The sequence below is a fragment of the Macrotis lagotis genome, chromosome 7, assembly GCF_037893015.1.
Source record: "Macrotis lagotis isolate mMagLag1 chromosome 7, bilby.v1.9.chrom.fasta, whole genome shotgun sequence".
Taxonomy (NCBI): Eukaryota; Metazoa; Chordata; class Mammalia; order Peramelemorphia; family Peramelidae; genus Macrotis; species Macrotis lagotis.
Window position 1 is genome coordinate 107,041,286 of NC_133664.1, and position 19,424 is coordinate 107,060,709.

At 38.7% G+C, this 19,424-nt stretch overlaps 1 protein-coding gene across 1 annotated transcript in view; it reads right to left on the minus strand.

Annotated features, from left to right (window-relative positions):
- The window catches only part of AGK (acylglycerol kinase), a 97,176-nt gene extending 79,316 nt beyond the window's left edge, over positions 1 to 17,860 (minus strand). Inside the window, exons 1-2 of the mRNA XM_074193543.1 lie at positions 17,795 to 17,860; positions 10,258 to 10,390 (exon numbers count right to left, since the gene is read on the minus strand). Coding sequence (XP_074049644.1) covers positions 10,258 to 10,358 — 101 coding nt within the window. The 5' untranslated portion in view covers positions 10,359 to 10,390; positions 17,795 to 17,860. The remainder of the gene's footprint in view (positions 1 to 10,257; positions 10,391 to 17,794) is intronic.
- Positions 17,861 to 19,424: the final 1,564 nt, after the last annotated feature.

Below are 19,424 nucleotides of genomic sequence, written 5' to 3' on the forward strand. Positions count from 1 at the left end.
TGTTCACCAACTTCTTCTCATCTTTTTGTTCCTTTATTTGTAAACTTCTCTTGCTTTCCTCTTTGCCCTACCCCCCATATCTGGTCCAATTGTTTCATTTCATCCATCATTTAGTTTTATCAACCAACCTAGTGCACGTCTTCTTTCTCTTCCTGTTAGTGATTATATCCATCTACCAATCAACAAACATTTATTAAACATTGTGCTAAAGCTAGGGACATTAAAAAGACAAAAAAACCCCACCAATATCTGTCCCCAAAGAAGGGACATTCTCTTGGAAAAAAATAACATATATAATAGAAAAAAACAAAGTATATGTCAAGTCATTTTAGGAGGTAGAGGAAGATATGGATTCTCTTGAGTCCAAGATTAGGAGGGAAGGAGTATGTTCCAGATTTGGGGACAGCCTGTATAAAGATACTAGGAGGGGAGATGGGATATAATATATGAGGAAAAAGTAGGTAAGTCAATGTGGCTGAAATATAAATATGCATGTAGAGAAGTGATAGAAAATAATACTGGAAAGGAGGGCTAGAACCATACTGGGGGGGGGCAGCTAGGTGGCGCAATGGATAAAGCACCGGCCCTGGAGTCAGGAGTGCCTGGGTTCAAATCCAGTCTCAGACACTTAATAATTACCTAGCTGTGTGGCCTTGGGCAAGCCACTTAACCCCATTTGCCTTGCAAAAACCAAAAAAAAAAAGAAAGAAAAAAAAGAACCATACTGGGAAAAGCTTTCAAGGTCTAACAGAGAAGACTGGATTTTATTAATAGCATGTTGATAGCAGTGTAGAGTGGAGGATGGATTGAAGAACAAGAGAACTACCTGTTCCTTTAATCTAAGTGGGAGGTGATAAGAATGGTAGCCATGGAAGTGAGAGAAAGGGATGTATGCAAGAGGTAGCAACTGAATAGATTGAGGGATTGAGGGATAAAGGATGACTGAGCCTGCAAACCAAGATACTTGGAAGATGGTGGTGCTCTCTTCAGAAAAAAGGAAAACAGCAGACATTGGATCTGGGGTAAAGGTGTTTGAGATGACTGGTTTCATTAGACAGTTTGAAATGTGTGAAAGAAGCTCAAGCGAGAGATGGAGAAAGGAAGGTGAGATAGAGAAAGGGAGGTGAGATGGAGAAAGGGAGATGAGATGGAGAAAGGGAGGTGAGATGGAGAAGGATGAGAATAATCTGCAAAGTTGAATCCATGGAATCTGGTCAAAATCATCAAGAGAAGGAGTACAGAAACAAGGAAAGGCCTCAGGACTGAGTGGTTAGGGATGATAATCTAGTGGAAACATGGTAAGATAGGAAGAAAGGATAACAGAAGAGAGAATAATGTTGTACAACTTAGACAGAAGAAGATATCCAAGAAAGCTGCAAAGAGATAAAGATGTAAGAATGAGAAAAGGCCTTTGGATATTTGCATTTACAATTAAACAACCAATATTTCTTAAGCCCCAGCTGCAACTATGACATTATGCTTCCTTCACACAACATAACAAAAAACACAGTCTGTTGGCAGAATATTCATGATGGGCATTTACATTAGAAAAATTTTCATCAGAAGCCACTTCTATAGATAAGTAGTATAAAGAGATGTTTCTCCCAAATCATTTGACTCCTAAATAGAGAGGAAGTTTGGGCAAGGTCTGACACCCCCCCCCCCCCCAACCATTGCTAGCAGTCTCCTAGAAGAGAAAATCTGAATACTACTTTTTTCCTTAGGATATGAGCTTCCCTCAGGAGACAGTTCTGGTTTTAATTCTTGCTCTCCTTTCCAAAGGGTAGGTTTCACTTTATAATAGACTGAATCTATGACATATATAAGTCCCCCAAAATGAGGTACAATAAAATAAGTTTTAGCTTCATTTTTAGTTGGAAAAGGGAACAGAGAGGGAAAGGGTAATATAATAAATGTATACAGGACTTAAAAGATTGACTTCTAAGAAATCTAGTTTGACAGCCATGTTAATTGCTAGCAATGTGCTACTTTAAATAGCTCCCATGAATACCTCAAATCTCAGCATCAGCTTGTACAATGAGATAGAGATGAACCTTGAGTAGTAAAAAAAAGCAAAAGTAATGCTTCCTTTAATGTTCAACAAAATGTAAAAAAGATGAAAATCCATGGGAAGGAAAAAAAATTCTTCCTCCTTCAGCTGCAAAAGAACCTAGTCACACTACGGACAACTAATTCCAATTAATCAGAAGCTAATCTGAACTGCAGGAGATGCCAGAAACAAAATCAAACCCCAAACTCCCTGACCCAAGCCACAACACTTTACCAAATCCTTAATCTGTTCTAAAAAAGAAAATAGAAATCTAGCCATGCATGTCTCATGCATAATAATTTCACCTTGGATCAACACATTTCCATTTAGATGTCCCACTTGCACATGGAAAATTCAACATGTTTAAAACCAAATTTAACATTTTCTCCCAAAGGCCAACTCCTCTTCCTGACTCCCCTGTTCCTGTTAATGGTATCATCATTCTCCCACAGTCACCTTGAATGCAAATAGACTTTCTTTTCCCTTTCTTTTACTCATGTCAAACTATCACCAAATTTAGTCCATTCTTTTTTTTCTAAATGTCTATCAAATCTATCTCCTCTCAGGTATTCCAACTCTTACCAGCTTTGTTCTGATTTTTCTCAACTTCCTCAGACCAGGCATGCAACAAAAGCATTCCTAAATTGGACTTAACCTTTCTCTGCATCAATTTACCAGGTATTGCAGCTAGATTAAAGATGCCAAAACACTACTGATGGTTCCCCAGTACTTAACAAGTCAGATCCAAAATCATTCTGGCCCTTTCAAGCTCTTGTGTGCTTTCCTGTCATTTTCTCCATCAAAATTACTCTATTCTCTTTGTTACCCCTATTGAAGTCCTCTCCATGTGGAAAAGGCCTAATTCCAATGCCAATCACTCTGCTGTTTTCTCTGATTCTCAATACCAGAAGTGATTGTGTTCTTTTTCTATGCTTCTATGGACATTTATGTCTCTCACATACAAAGCTGATATATCTATATCTATCTATATCTATCTATCTATCTAAAACATATATTATTTGTATTCCAGTATGCTAATTTTAACTCCCCATGAGAATATTTTAATTCCCCATGAGAGTATAAGTTAAAGAGAAGTAATTGTGGCTCTTCCTCCTTTGAATCCCTCTCTGTCTCTACAATGCCTTGTACACTGTAGAAAGTTAATAAACATTTGATGAATAAATGAATGGGACATCTCACAGGAAAATACATTCTTCTACTTTCACCTCCACTAAAGCTACAAAACTCAGCCAAGGGCCAGGCTACTTGCTAATGTTTCTCTTCATTGCATTTCAACAGCATTTACTTAATACTTCCTAGACTATGTACCAGGAAGGTCAGACTTCAGATACAGAAGGAGGCACCAACCAACTTCCATTCTTAAGGAGCTCAATTTGCCAGCCATTCATTCAAATGGCATTAGTTAAATAGCTCCAATCAGTTAAGGCTTCATAGAGGACTGCCATTTGAATTGGGAATTGAAGGATGAGCAGGATTTCAAAGGCAAAGTTTTGTCAAAGGTAGGGGTAGGAGGGGGAGGGAGAGAGAGGGGGGGGAGGGAGAGGGAGAGAGAGAGAGAGAGGAGAGAGAGAGGGAGAGGGAGAGAGAGAGAGAGAGAGAGAGAGAGAGAGAGAGAGAGAGAGAGAGAGAAAGTGTTTGTGTCATTGCTAGATAGCCCCAGATGTGAAAGAAAAAAATGTGTGTTAAGTGACTTGCCCAAGACCACATAGCCAGTAAATATCTAAGGCTGGTCCTCATGACTTCAGGGCCTGCACAATACTCACTGGGCCATCTAGCTGCCCCAGAGGACAAAGTACAATCTCAAAGAATTCACCAGTCACCTCATAAAAGAAACTCCAAAATGAAAATTCTCAGGAATATTATAACCAAAATCCAAAACTCTAAAGTCAAGGAAAAAATATTTGAAGCACACAGAAAGAAATAATTAAAATACTAAAGAGTCACAATCAGATTAAATAAGATTTAACAGTTATCACTATAAAGGAATGGAGAACTTGGAATACGGCATTCCATCAAACTGAATGAAAATAACTTTACAGGGGAAAAAGTTGACTGAACTAAATAGAGAAATTTCAAGAATTCCTAATGGAAAGATCAGAGCTGCAAAGAAAATATGAAATAAATGCAGGAGTCAAGAGAAACTTAAAAAGGTAAAAACAAACAACAAGAACTATTAAACTGTGTATACCCTCTGATCAAGTGGTACTGCTTGTAGGTCTATACTCCAGAGAGCAAGAAAAGAGGGACAAGTACCCATATACACAAAATATATTTGTAGCAGGTCTTTTTTTGTGGTGACAAAGAATTGGAAATTGGGAGATGGCTGATCAGGTTATGGTATATGAATGTGATAGAATACTATTTGTACTTTAAGAAATGATTAAGGGAGGGTAGCTAGGTTGTGCAGTGGATAGAGTACCGGTCCTGGAGTCAGGAGTACCTGACTTCGAATCCAGCCTCAGACACTTAATAATTACCTAGCTGCAAGGCAAGCTGCCTTGCAAAAATCTTAAAAAAAAAAAAAAGAGAGAGAAATGATTAAGGGGATAGTTTTTCTGAAACTGAAGATTTTTATTACTTAATAAAAAATGAAGTAAGCAGAATAAAAACAATTTATATTGTTAGAGCACTATTGTAAAAATAATCAACTTTGAGAGAATTAGTAATTTTAATCAATACAAAGACTGACTCCCAAAGAATTCATGATGAAACATGTTATCCAGATGGAAAACTATTGGATTCAAGATTGTAGATTGAAACATATTTTCTTTTTTTCTTGTATTAATACACTTCGTTTGACTATATAAATGTGTAATGGATTTTGGGGATTTTCTGCCTTCTCAATGAGTGGGGAAGAGAATTTAGAACTGAAAATAATTATTTTTTTTTAATTGAAAGGTATGGACCAGATATCAAGGTCCTTCTCATTTCCAGATCCTATGAAATTCTTAGAAAAGTACACATAAATGATTTCTGAATTGTTATTACCACTGCCTAAATGTTATTTTCAACTGATAGATGAGAAAATGGAGGTTCACTAATTTCTCCATATTTTCATAGTTACTAAATATCAAACCTATGATTTGGATTAAGGTTTTCTAATTCTAAGACAACTATTCCTGGCATTTTACACTATTGTTTTACAGCACTCAGATCCTTTTGAAAATTTTTAATAATAAAAAACCCCCAAATTTATATTTACAAAACACATTCTCACAATAACTCCATGAAATAGGTAGCACAAGAATTATTATCACCATTTTATAGTTGAGGAAACTGAATTTCAGGTATTTTCATTGTTTTGTTAAGTCAATTACATAGCTAGTGAGTACCAGAGGTGGACTTAGTCTTATGATTCTTTTTCTTTTTTAGTTTTTTTTTTTTGCAAGGCAATGGGGTTAAGTGGCTTACCCAAGGCCACACAGCTGAGGCTGGATTTGAACTCAGGTACTCCTGAGTCCAGGGCCGGTGCTCTATCCACTGCACCACCTAGCCGCCCCTAGTTTTATGATTCTTGAAGGAGTGCTCTCTACATACCATGTCACAGTACTAACAATTCACATTTACATAATGTCTATTAGTTTTGTAAAGCTTTTATTAAGCTATCTCACTTTAACCCTTAAAAGAAATTTTTGTGAAATTAATAATCTGAGTATTATTATTTGCTAGTTCAACAAAGAACATAAAAAGAAGTGGTAGTAACACTACTACAGATGAGAGAATAAAGATTCAAGATATAAAGCAACCTAGAATTACAGTCCAAAATAATGAGATATTTTGTCAGGCTAAAAGAAAAGTCTATTAACAAAAATGAGTTATACCAAACTAAACTCCTGTCCTTTAAGTTAAGGTTATTGGATTAGTAGATGACAGGAATGTACTATGGAGTATAACTGCATTTATTAGGCTGATAGATTTAGCACTGAAATGCAGCTTATCATGTAAATCAATCCTCACATTTGATATGTGAGAACACTGAGTAGCAGAGTGGTCAAACAACTAATCTAGGTCACAAAGGTAAAATAGCAGAGTTTGGACTCAAACTTGAACCCACTCTAAATCCAGCAATCTGTTGACATCCAAGACAAGAGAGAGAGGAACTCAGACAGAAAAACAATATATGTCTCCTCCAAGGCAAGGTAAAGACTGAAGTCTACTGAGTCAATCCACAGACCTACCTTCAGAGAGAGAGGAAAAAAAAATAAAAAGGCTTTAAGCTCCTAGTCTCTAATTCAAAGGGGAAAAGATAGCAAATCAAAGAAAGAAAAAAAAATTTCTCTGTTTTTACTGATCAGTTCATGTTTTTTTCCTCCTTCAGATTATATATAAATATCATGCACATCTTTTTCTTTTACATGGTAGGGCTGAGTTAGGACTGTTCTTTTGTTCTTGCTTATCTCTTCCTCTTCAAACTTTGTCTTGCAAATATTTATTTCTTCTCTATATAAGTAAGCTAGCACAAAAGATTATTTTAAAGTTGTTAGTTATCTTCTTTAGGATACCAAAACAACTTATTGTGGAAAAGAGAAAAAGAAAATTAAAAAAATGAGAAATTCACTTGGAGTAGAGACTTAGGTTGGTGAATTTTCCAGTGTGAGATGCTTTGAGATCCAGCCTCTAAGGAAACCATCAACAAAAAATAAAGAGTCAGAAAGAAAATAGGGGAAACTCAGGATAGGGGTAACTGAAATTATCAAAGATATCAGAAATTAAAAAACTTATAAGAGAATAAATCAACAGGGAAACCAATAACAACAGAAGGAAATATGACCTTCAGATCTAGTAAACAAATTTAAGCATCTATGAATAAAACTGTTAAACAAAGGAAAATGATCCAAGACTTGATGAGGCAAAAGACTTTGTGGAATGTGAAGAAAACATGGAACAACAACATGCTGTTCCTGAGTGGTTTAAAAGAGAAATGAGAATTATGAGTTGAAAATATGACCTGAACAGCAAAAATAATGGGCAGAATAGAAAAACTGGAATCTGTCATGGCAAAGTCTCACTAAAGAAGCAAAAGAGAACAACAGATTGGGAATGTAACATATAGAAATGAAGGACAGTCTAGAAGAGAAGCAAAAAATAATAACATCAAAAGAAAACATGCTCAGTATACAAAAAAAAATCTCCAAATATACAGATCTCAAAACCAGAATGCTTAAAGACAACTTACATGGGTCTCCCAGAAGACTATGATAAGACAAAAATCTATTAACAATATGATGCAGGGGGGAGGCTAAGTGGCACAGTGGATAGAGCATCAAGCCCTGGAGTCAGGAGTACCTGGGTTCAAATCTGGTCTCAGACATTTAATAATTACCTTAGCTGTGTGGCCTTGGGCAAGCCACTTAACTTCATTTGCCTTGCAAAAAAATCTTAAAAACAAACAAACAAAAAACCCAATATGATGCAGGAAATAATAAAAAAGAATTGCCGACAGCTTCTGAAATAAAATGCCAGTTGAAATCATTCAAATCTCTAGAAAATAAGACTGTAAAGGAAATACAAAATTGAAAAAGGGCTCTTTCCCACACTCCACATAAATCCCCAGTTTTTGTCAACACAGGTAGACAAGCTTCTCAGCATCCCTGGAAGATGCTTCATGCATTCAGTTATACTATTTCTTCTAGTTGAAATTACCATTCTCCTTTCTCCTTTTCTGCTCACTGAAATCCTAATCATTTTTCAAGGCTCAATTCTATGATCATTCCTTTATCATCCTAATTAGAAGTGCTATCTCTCTACTTGGAAGACCTTATTTTTCCTAATAACACTCATTCATAGCACTCACTGAAAGATATTTGAGGGCGGCTAGGTGGCGCAGTGGATAAAGCACTGGCCCTGGAGTCAGGAGTACCTAGGTTCAAATCTGGTCTCAGACACTTAATAATTACCTAGCTGTGTGGCCTTGGGCAAGCCACTTAACCCCATTTGCCTTGCCCCCCCCCCCAAAAAGAAAGATATTTGATATAAAATACCTTGCATTTAAGTTATTACTAGATATAGTATTTCCTTCCTTCTAAAGACACAGAATATGTCCTATGTATCTTCACTGCATTCCTCATAGCACAGAATCCTCCAGAAATTGACTGCTCAGTTAACTGATGACATGGGTGAACATGTAAACTTCAGAATCTGCAAGAATTAAGGATCACTGAGTCAGTTAACAGAGGGTTTTAAGTTAAAAAAAAGATGAGGCTTAAAGAATACAAACTCAGAAGAGATGAGCCACGACAGATGGGAACCAAAAAAGTGAATGGGATCTGAGATGGTCTGAAAATATGTTTAAGGTTCAAAGCAGATGCTTTGCTCAGGGAACATGTGGAAACTCATGTCCATTTCAGGTGTCATTTGAGGACCCTGTAAAGAGAATAGAGCCCTACATCTGAAAGGGCAGAACTAAGAACAGTGGTAGAAACTCAGATTTAAGTTCATCCTAAGGAAAAAGTTTCCAGTCTTAATTTGGGCACAAATCTAGGCTGTACTGTTATACTCTCTGTGACACTGACTAAATCCATTGACCTCTAAGGGCCTGATAACCCTCATTTGCCTTCTATGGTGCCTTGTGCGCCAATATCCTAGGATCTTCCTTGTAGATGTTGAAGACAACACCTGAACATTGTTCCAACTCTAAGTCTATGATTTCATAATTCTAAACAAGTGCTAAATGAATATTTACTGGGCAGCTAGGTGGTGTAGTGGATAAAGCACCAGCCTTGGAGTCAGGAGTACCTGGGTTCAAATCCGGTCTCAGACACTTAATAATTACCCAGCTGTGTGGCCTTGGGCAAGCCACTTAACCCCATTTGCCTTGCAAAAAACCTAAAAAAAAATATATGAATATTTACTAAATGAAGCTGGAAGCAGTATAATGTGCTAAGAATGACAGAGGGGCTTTAGTGGACTTGAAGCTCCATAGAAATCAATAATATGATAGGGGAGGCAAAAAGCTAACACAATCTCAGTGTTAATTTATAAAGGTCTAATAACCATGAGAGAGAGGTTGAGAATCCCTTTGTACTCTATCCTGGCCAGACCATCTCTGAAGTACTATGTTGAGTTATGGGTGCTACATTTTAAGAATGATGTAGACAAACTGAAGTATCATATGAGGGCAACTCTGACCACCCAAGAATCAGGTGATGTTTAGCCTGGAGAATAGAAGTCTCATAGGAAAAACTATTTCTATATTTAAATATTTTAAGAGTAGTTAGGTGAAGAAGATTTAGCTTTATTCTCTTGGCTTCAGAAAGCAAAATTAGCAAAGTGGGCAGAAATTGTAAGATGCAGACTTGGACTCAGTGTAAAAGAAAACTGTCATTAACAAACTGGTCTGCTGCCTCAAGAGACAGTGAAGTCTACAACACTGAAGACCACTTGTACAGAAGAGATGATTCCTGTTCAAGGATAACTTGGAGCAGATGATCTCTAAGATCTCATGATTCTATGACTGCATAGGGAAAATGAGCACAGTAAAGAGAATCTGGAATAGTTTACTGAACAGACTGTGCCAGAGATCCAATAAAAAGGACTGATGAGCAGCAAAAAGGGCTATAGAATTTGAGTGGGAGAGATTTGCATCTTTTTCCATCAGCATCATATCACCATGAAGGAAGGCAGGAAATAGCAGCACATGGGAGCAAACAAGGTTAGGAAGAGTCACACCATGGAGGGGGGAAATAAGGACAGGAGTGAAGAACATTAAGTGACCAGGGAGTCAAGGCTGCAAGGAAGTCAACTGTCATTAGAAGGCTAATGGACTGGGAGGGACTGAGTGGTAAGAGGTCCTATAGGAGCATAAAAATGGGGGTTATGAGCTATAAGCTTATTGTGAATGGAAAAGTAGAAGTGATAACAGGACAGAAAAAAGGCAGGAAAGCAGCATAAAAACCCTTAAGCCTAGATTCCTCCTAATCATGGGAAGCTATCCTGACTGACAATTTTCCTCACTTAAAATGGAAGAAAACAGTCTTTTTTTTCATCTTTTGTACTTTAACCTACAGATAATGACTTATTTTTTTTGACAACTCTACTTAACTTCCTGTAACCTCTGGTTACAAAAAGATTTTTAAAAAAGAACTCAAATTCAGAACAGGAAGTACACGAGGTTTTAATTAGTTTCACTATAACATCTCTCCAGCCACTTTTTTACTTTTCCCCCAAAAAAGAAATCAGATAATCACCAGTGTTTTCCATATAGCCAATGTCCTCCATAGGTCAGCAAGCAGGCACCAAAAGTAGTTTTCTTCCAATGGTTTCGAAAGGTTTTGAATAGTTGAGTCATCTTCTCCAAGAGGCCAGCTAGTTTAGCAGAACCTAGAAGGGAAGAGTTAGGCCATCAGCAAAGGTCTCAAGGTAATCATATAATATTCATATTCTTTCTCTTACCTCTAACCTATTTTATTTCTCCACCTTTTAATTCTTATTTTCCCTCCTTTATTTTTGCCTGATGTACATCCCCAACTAAAAGTTCCTCTAACCCCATTCAGAAATCAAATAATCTTCTTTAAACCTATGTACCTTCCCAAACATATCACCATTCTCTAGTTACAAATAATTCTTGATTCTTTCCTCAAGAGCATGCCTACATCCAATCAGTTGTCAAATCTGATTAAAACTCCTTCCAGGATAGCTCTTATATTGATCCTCTCATTTCTTACTTCTGCAATCTTCTTGGTTTTAAGTACTTCTCTCTTCTTTCCTAGACTGCAGTATTGTTCTCTTAACACATCCTTCCTACTACTATCCCTTCTCCAACCCAATATTCACAATGTAACATATGTAAATCTTAAAATGGTGTTCCAAGCACCAGTCCTCTAACTAAAAAACCTTGAGGTGACAATCCACTGCTTACTAAATAAAAAAGAAACTAGTGACAATAAAAGTCTATTATACAGGTTCACCCTATGACTTTTAACTTTATCTGTGTCCCAACCAAGAACTCAAAAATCTAACCAAAATGGACCATTTTCCATCCTCCATTGCCAGCCTGCCCCTCCTCTCAATGTTTTTTGCTCATGTCACTGCAAACCTACAATGGCTTTCCTTTCTCTCCCTTTCTTTATCCCTTAAGAGAATCTCAGCATAAGTCTTGGTCTTAACAATAACTGGCAGACATTTAATTTAGCTTTTCCTCTCTACCATATCACTAACAATCATTCATTTAGACTCCCTAGTATCATTTAGACGATACTACCTGCTGAGGTAACCCATTCTACTCCGAACAATCTATTAGGAGTCCTTTCCTGGCATCAACAGTTACTAGACTTGCAGATGCAAACCTTCACTCATTTCTCCAAGTTCTGCTCTCTGGAGCAGAGAAAAACAAGGTGACTTTTTTTTTTAAGTAAATAAATTTATTTTCAGTTCTTATAAGTCTTTCCATGCCTCTATTTTTATATTTTTGTCATTTCAAATAGCACTGGTACTATGTACTGCAATTGATTTAGGAAATTCTAAATCAACATTGTGGAAAAACAGGTCTAACAGCTCTCCTAAAAGTCTCCTGCAAGACTTTCTTTTTCTATGTATTTGAAAGCAGTTATCACATCTCTACTACCTCCAAACTTCTTCAATGGGCACAGGGATTGAAATAAAGAAAGGATTTTATAAATGCTTGCTGACTTGACTTGTTGACCATGCTATGCATTTCAAAGTTCATTCAAATGGTCTAGAGTCCCCATTACCTCTAGATATTTTCTACCTTTCAAATATCCTTTATTAAAATGTGGTGATCAGAACAAAACTCAATATTCTACATGTGGTTTGACCAGGACAGAGAACAGCAAGATTATTGGACTCCTTAAATCTGGTCAGGATGCCTCACTAAAGAATTGAAGAATCAAAGGCCAAGTGAAGAATTTCACTGGGCATTCTGCTTTTCCCAGAGTGCTCTAGCAGATGTCTTGCTAGGTAAAGTTCTCCACCACTTTATCATACCTTCATGATAATTGATCTATTTCTATAAATGGTATAGAGCATAGTCACAAAAAATTACTTACTGATTTTCATCTACAATAACTTCTCTTTCAGTTCCTTAATCTTCTCTTATCTTAATAAATATGCTACTTCAACATATTCTCTATTCCTTATTATTAAAAGGAACCTTTTCTAGAGCTATTTCCCAACTCTGAATTTCATCTCACCAAATCTTACTGAAACAATGAGGATATTTGTGTTATTGCATTAGATTCTAGAGTTTATCTGGTTTTATTATCTATACTTTGTGCACATGTATACTCCCCTAAGAAAATGGCTTTTTGGGCTTCTTTTGGGGGGGGTAATTTCTCCTTATCAATTACTAGTCTTTTCTACTAATACTTCTTTTTTTTTTCCCTTCAAGGCAATGAGGTTAAGTGTCACACAGCTAGTATGTATCAAGTGTTTGAGGCCACATTTGAACTCAGGCCCTCCTGACTCCAGGGTGGATGCTCTAGCCACTGTGCCACTTAGCTGTCCTCTTATTCTTGTCTTACACAGTACCTGAAATATAAGAAGAATTACCTCCAAAGTAGGGGCAAAAACAATTCAAGAGATTTTGATGTAAAGTTTTAATACATCCCAAAAAGCAGCCAATAGAGGCTGACAGGACTATTTGATGGAAAATGGAACGTTTCAATTTTTATAATCATTTATTTTTATAAGATATTTAAACCCCAGTGCCCAGATCTTTCTGTGCTACATGAGGAAGTATAGCAAAATTTGTACAAGGAATCCGAATCACAAAAGCATTCTGGTCTGTTGCTAGGAAGAAGAGGCTTTACAGAATTAGAAAAATCAGCCATGTTCTTCATTCAGCACCTTTAAGAAAAGGTACATGTCTTACCTAGGCCCACTGAAGGGAAGGGGGAAAAAAGGGGGTAGGGTCAACAAATAAAAGCAACTAGGGTAAATCAAATCCCAAAAGCAGTCCAGTGGCATCTTTCCCCCTTCAGACCAGGGCTGAGAAGTCCAAACTAGGGGAATCCAATGACTTCCCAGATCAGAGCCAGGACTGATAACCTTCAAAGTAGGTCAGGGGAGGGCAAGACTGGGAACCTACCAAGATGACAGTCTGCCTTCAGGGAAAGGCAAGAGAAAGAAATTTGTGAAGATCTCAGATTCCTTGGGCTATCCTTACTCTATGCTTCAGGGTAACTTGAGAATTTATTAAACTCAGAAGAATCCTACTCAGGTACAACTAGGTGATAAGCAGGGAGTTACCAAACTGGCAGTGAAGCTCCTAGCAGAGGGTACTTCACTTTCAAATTATCTAATCTGATCTGTGCAACAGTCTGAGAGACTGGTGTTGTCACAATCTGCATTTACTGTTGAGTAAACCAGAGTGACCCAAAGAGTAAGTGTGAGAGATGAGGCCTGTACTTGTACTCTGCCCACTCTGCCATCTGACTGCTTCTCCAAGCATTCCCCAGGTCCTGGCAGAGGGTCTGGCTCAGAGCAGGCACTTCCTATGGAAGCTAATAGATCCGGGGTGGGGGGGTGGGGTTCAAGGAGAGGGATTAAAGTTAATTTAGAAGTAGCTCAGTGGACTGACTGGGAAAGGTCAGGCTTGAAAAAAAATCAACTTGTAGTTATAACTCCTGGGTTCAAATTCCAGCTTTCAGCTATCTGCTTGGGAAGTAAATTAACTTCTTGAATATCAATTCTTCATCTGTACAAAGAGGGAGTTGGAATGAATGGCCTACAAAGTCCCTTCCAATTCTAAATTTATGATCTCAGCAAACATTGTAGAAGATACTTCAGGGAAGAAAGGCCCCAAAAGGATAGAAAAAAAATCAACGACTACCCAAAATGACTACCCAAAAAAGACAGTCTGGAAGACATTACCAACTACAACCCGCAGTCTTACTTTCTCATCTTTTTTTAGGTTTTTTTTTTGCAAGGCAAATGGGGTTAAGCGGCTTGACCAAGGCCACAAAGCTAGGTAATTATTAAGTGTCTGTGGCCAGATTTGAACCCAGGTACTCCTGACTCCAGGGCCGGTGCTCTATCTACTGCGCCACCTAGCCGCCCCTTACTTTCTCATCTTTAAACAGGTTTTTTTATGAGAATAATCCAATTACATTTCAAGATATCCTTGATGAAATTAAGAGGAAGGGCACATCTATATAGTCCTTAACTGAAAAAAAGCTGCAGAGACTACAAGATCCTATTATATTTGCTGGTTATAAGAAACACTTGATTTGGAGGCCCAAAATGCAGTTTTAAAGGTTTTCCTACAATAAGCTGTCTCCTACCCAATGGATCACATAAGATTCCATAACAAATGCAACTATAGATGTAACTGTCCAATGACCCTCCAATAATAACTATCCTATGAGGTACAAAATACAGAGATACCTTTGTCAAAGGAATAGTGGAGGATGTCCTGTAAAGTGATCATGTGGGATGATTCCCCAGATATGAAGAGTTTTTCCAAATGTTTCAATTTTAGAATGACAAAGTGCTGAATGTGGTAAGCCGGGGTGGCTAGGTGATGCAGTGGATAGAGCACCGGCCCTGGAGTCAGGAGTACCTGGGTTCAAATCTGGCCTCAGACACTTAATAATTACCTAGCTGTGTGGCCTTGGGCAAGCCGCTTAACCCCATTGCCTTGCAAAAAAAAAAATCTGAACATAGTAAGCCAAGGCCTCCTCAATATGATCCATGATTATCGCTTAAAAGGGATCAGCATTAACAATCTATGAAGGAAGAACTAAAAGAAAAAGACATGCCTTTTGTCTAGCTCATGGCATTTAGTTGGAAAGCAAGGTTGTTAACTAGGTAAGCTTATTAGTACAGGCTGTTTAGGATAGGTACTTCATATAGACAATGAAATGGAGCTCAGAAATGAACAGGATAAAGAGAAAAGGCTGAATTGCATCTAGAAAACTGAGTTATATTTTAACAACAATCAGCAGCAACCTGGTACAAACATTCATTTTTTAAAAAAATGTATTTCTAAAGATACCTTGGTGATTAAGAATCTTGCAATGCCACAGTCCTCAAAAATGTGGATGACCTAGGATCTATAGAGAAATCCAGGTAGGCTAAACAGCATATTTGCAAGAATGCGGAATAAAGTAAGAAGCTGGATGGAACTCAAAGGGTTGGACATTTTATAAATGAAGTCAAAAAGAGTCTAAAGAAGTGCTTCAGGATTGAGTTCTCTCTCTACTGAGTCAGATCTAGCTGAGTATTATTAATTCTTTGGTCAAATTTCAAGGAAACATTAATTTAGGTATTGGCTCTAGGACTGAGCCACCTAAATAGGAAGGTGTTGCCACATTTTTCTCACTTTCAGAAGATGGTATTAGAATATGCAGATTTTTCAGTCATCTGACCCAGATGAATTACAGCTTTGAATAAGAAAAGATCTGGCAGGGTTATTTGAAATATTCCGGAAGGGATGGCTAGGTGGCGAAGTGGATAAAGCAACAGCCTTGGAGTCAGGAGTACCTGGGTTCAAATCTGGTCTCAGACACTTAATAATTACCTATTTGCTTTGCAAAAAAAAATATTACAGAAAACTGGAGATGAAATACAAGACATACAAAGAAATACAAAGGGCAAATGCTCTGATTTTCAAAAAAGCGATGAGAACACAATTTGTAAAGTAAGAGATCTTTTTTTTATTTTTTAGGGTTTTTTGGCAAGGCAATGGGGTAAAGCGGCTTGCCCAAAGCCACACAGCTAGGTAATTATTAAGTGTCTGAGGCCGGATTTGAACTCTGGTACACCTCTGACTCCAGGGCTGGTGCTCTATCCACTGTGCCACCTAGCCACCCCCAAGTAAGAGATCTTAAGTTGAATTTCTGGGAAAATTCTATAAGGAACCAAAGTGTTGGTTGGTAAATAACTAAAAAAGGGAAACAGTGGCTACCAAGAGTCAGGAAGGATTCATCAAGAATATAGCATGCCAAACTAACCTCACTTCCTTTTCTGACAAATTTTTAAGGCTATAGATGAGAAAAATGCTATGGATATGATTTATTTAGATTTTAAGAAAGCTTTTAATAAAGTATTTTATTCTATTCCTATAAAGAGATAAGAATTAGATAATAAAACAATCAGATCCATATCTGGTTGAATGGCTGATGTGATGCTTAAAATTTTTAGCAGTGATTTGGATTATCAGCCTAGATATATTATATTCATTAGATTTGCAGATGACACAAAGGTGAGTAGTGCATCAGATGACAGAGTCAGGATCCAAAAAGATGGTAATAGTGCTGAATCTAGTAAAATGACATTCCATAAGTATAAAAGAAAAGATCTGGGGGTACAAAAAAGACCAATTTCAAAACTATGAGAAAAGGAACAAATGATTAGGCAGCACTTATTCTGAAAAACACCTAGGATTTGGAGTAGTCTGCAAATTCAACAAGTCAGTCATGTGATATGTCTGCCCAAAAAAGCTAATGTGACATTAGGCTGTACTGAGAATTAAAGCTTCTAGGAAAAGGCAGGTAAACATGTCATCAGATCTCACCTGGAGTACTGTATTAAGTTCTGGGTACCATAATTTAAGAATATTGATATGCTGGAAAGAGTGCAGAGGATGGCAACCAGAATGGTGAAGGGCCTTGAGTCCATACTATATGAAGATTCACTGAAGGAATTGGGGATGTAAAGCCTTAAAAAGAGAAGATTCAGGTGAGCCTGAAAGGGCTTTCATGTGGAAGAGGTATTAGACTAGTTCCATTTGGTCACAGAGTAAAAAAACCAAGAACAACAAATGAAAGAAAGTAGCAAAGAGGTCAATTTAGGCTTCATGTTAAGATTGGCAAATACCTTTAGGTTAAATCAAGCACTTTTCTCTGAATGCAGTAGAAGAAATATCTAAAGAATTATTTCATTCTTGATAGATAGATCTCTCCACCCTACCCAAGACAAGTAAAGGAATACTACTATGAGTACCATGTATCGATATATTATCAACTCAAAAAACTGTTGCTGAATCATTAGGAATATCCTTTGGGTTGAATAAATGGGCATATAACTTTCATTCCTTTTGAACAATCTGCTTTATTTATTGCATACTGGACGCAGAAATCTTTTTAATTAGTAAATGTTTGTTTTCCAGCCATTTCTTCTCTCCCTCTCTCTCACACACACACACACAAACACGTGAAAGTCCTGTCATTCATTCATTCATTCATTCCCTAGAGTCGGAGAGAACAGACAGGGTGTAGGAAATAATTCTTAAGTACTTTACAATCTAATAGAAATGATAAAACCCGGGGCTGCTAGGTGGTGCAGGAGATAGAGCACCGGCCCTGGAGTCAGGAGGAGGTGAGTTCAAATCCGACCTCAGACACTTCATCATTACCTAGCTTGTGTGGCCTTGGAGTAGTAACTTAACCCCAATTGCTTTGTAAAAACCTAAAAATGAATAATAATAATAATAATAATTACTTAACCCCATTGCCTTGCAAAATAATAATAATTACTGAACCCATTGCCTTGCAAAAAAAATAATAATAATAAAAAAAATGATAAAACTGGCCCAGACTCGGACCAGGGGGGATAAACCATGAAGTCCGCCCTAGTTTCAGGCTCCGCGCACGCGCCGGGCCGCAGCCGCGGGCGGGTTTAAGGACCCGGACGTGAAGGAGTCCGTGCAGCCGCGGCCTCGCAGCGCCGGAGTCCGCCGGGGAGCCGGTGCCGGCTCGGGCCTCCTCTCTCCTCCCTCCTCGCCACGAGCAGGGCCCCGGGGCCCCGAGCCGCCGCGCAACTCACCGCCCGTCCCGCCGCCCGGCAGCGTCTCTACCGGCCTCGCCGCGCACGCGCGCTCCAGGCTCCGAGTCCCGGGCCGCGCTTCCGGTGTGCAGCCTCAAACTCTTCCCCCTCGCCCCGGAAGAGCGCCGCCCCCGGCTCTCGGGTTCCGCGGCGCTGCAGGCGCGCCGGGCCGAGTCTCCCGAGCCCCCAGAGCCCTCGGATTTCCAGCCCTCCCTGCTGCCCCCTAGTGGCAAGGCCGAGAACGTCATGCTGTCTGCCTCTCCTTTTCCCCCTCCCCTCCCTCCCCTCTCTCTCTCTCTCTCCCCTCCCCCCGTCCATCCATCCATCCATGCACATGAATTTGAATTTGGGGCAAGTCATTCCTGCTCTGTTTCCATCTTCCCATGGCACGATGGACGGATGATTCCAGCTTTTCAGCTGGAAAAGATTTTAGCCCAACCCTACATTTTACAGATGAGGAAACTGAGGCACAGAGAGGGTGGGCAGCAGAAGTGGGATTTAACCAGCTGCCCCCTTCCACACCTGAACTCACCCGTCAGGTTGCAAAGAAGAAACAACCGGGGCGGCTAGGTGGCACAGTGGATAGACCACCGGCCCTGGAGTCAGGAGGACCTGAGTTCAAATTTAGCCTCAGAAACTTAATAATGACCTAGTTGTATGGCCTTAGGCAAGCCACTTAATCCCATTTGCCTTGCAAAAACCTAAAAAAAAAAGAAACAACCATCACAGTCAATTGTTAAGGGTCTGCTAAAGCAATCAGGCAGAAACCATGTGCCCATAAACACATATGTGCATGTGCATCTATATATGAAATATATATATATATATATATGTATGTATGCATGTATTCAAGGTCATTTCAGGAGCTGGGCAAGGTGGGGAGAGCAGCAAAGCCTCTAAGAAGAGATGCTATTATAGCTGAACTTCAAAGGAAGCTTGGATTTCCAAGAGGTAAAGGTGAAGAGTGAAAAAAAAACCAGAAAGATCTGAGATGAAACCTCTTTTGAGGATCAGCAGGAAGACCAGTTTGAGTGAATGTAGAATAGCCTATAAAGTGGGGATGGACTAATCCCCCAACCACCTCATAGTCTAATATTTGAAAGTCCCCAATCACAGTGATGCACCTTTGGTGTTGTGAGCTGATCCAAGCATTCTAGATGGCAATTTATAGCCCAAAGTGTTTTAAAGCTATGCAAACCCTTTGACTCAGCAATATCACTATTAGATCTGTATGCCAAAAAGAACTGGAAATCAAGTAAATGTCCTTCAATTGGGGAATGACTTAAACTGTGGTATATGTATATCGTGGAACACTATTGTTCTGTTAGAAACCAGGAGGGATGGGGATTCAGGGAAGCCTGGAGGGATTTGCATGAACTGATTCTGAGTGAGATGAGCAGAACCAGAAAAACACTGTACATCCTAACAGCAACATGGGGTTGATGATCAACCTTGAAGGACTCACTCATTCCATCAGTGCAACAATCAGGGACAATTTGGGGGCTATCTGCAATGGAGAATACCATCTGTATCCAGAGAAAGAACTGTGGAGTTTGAACAAAGACCAAGGACTGTTACCTTAAATTTAGGGGGGGAAAAACTCATATCTTATTGTCTGATCTTGCTATCT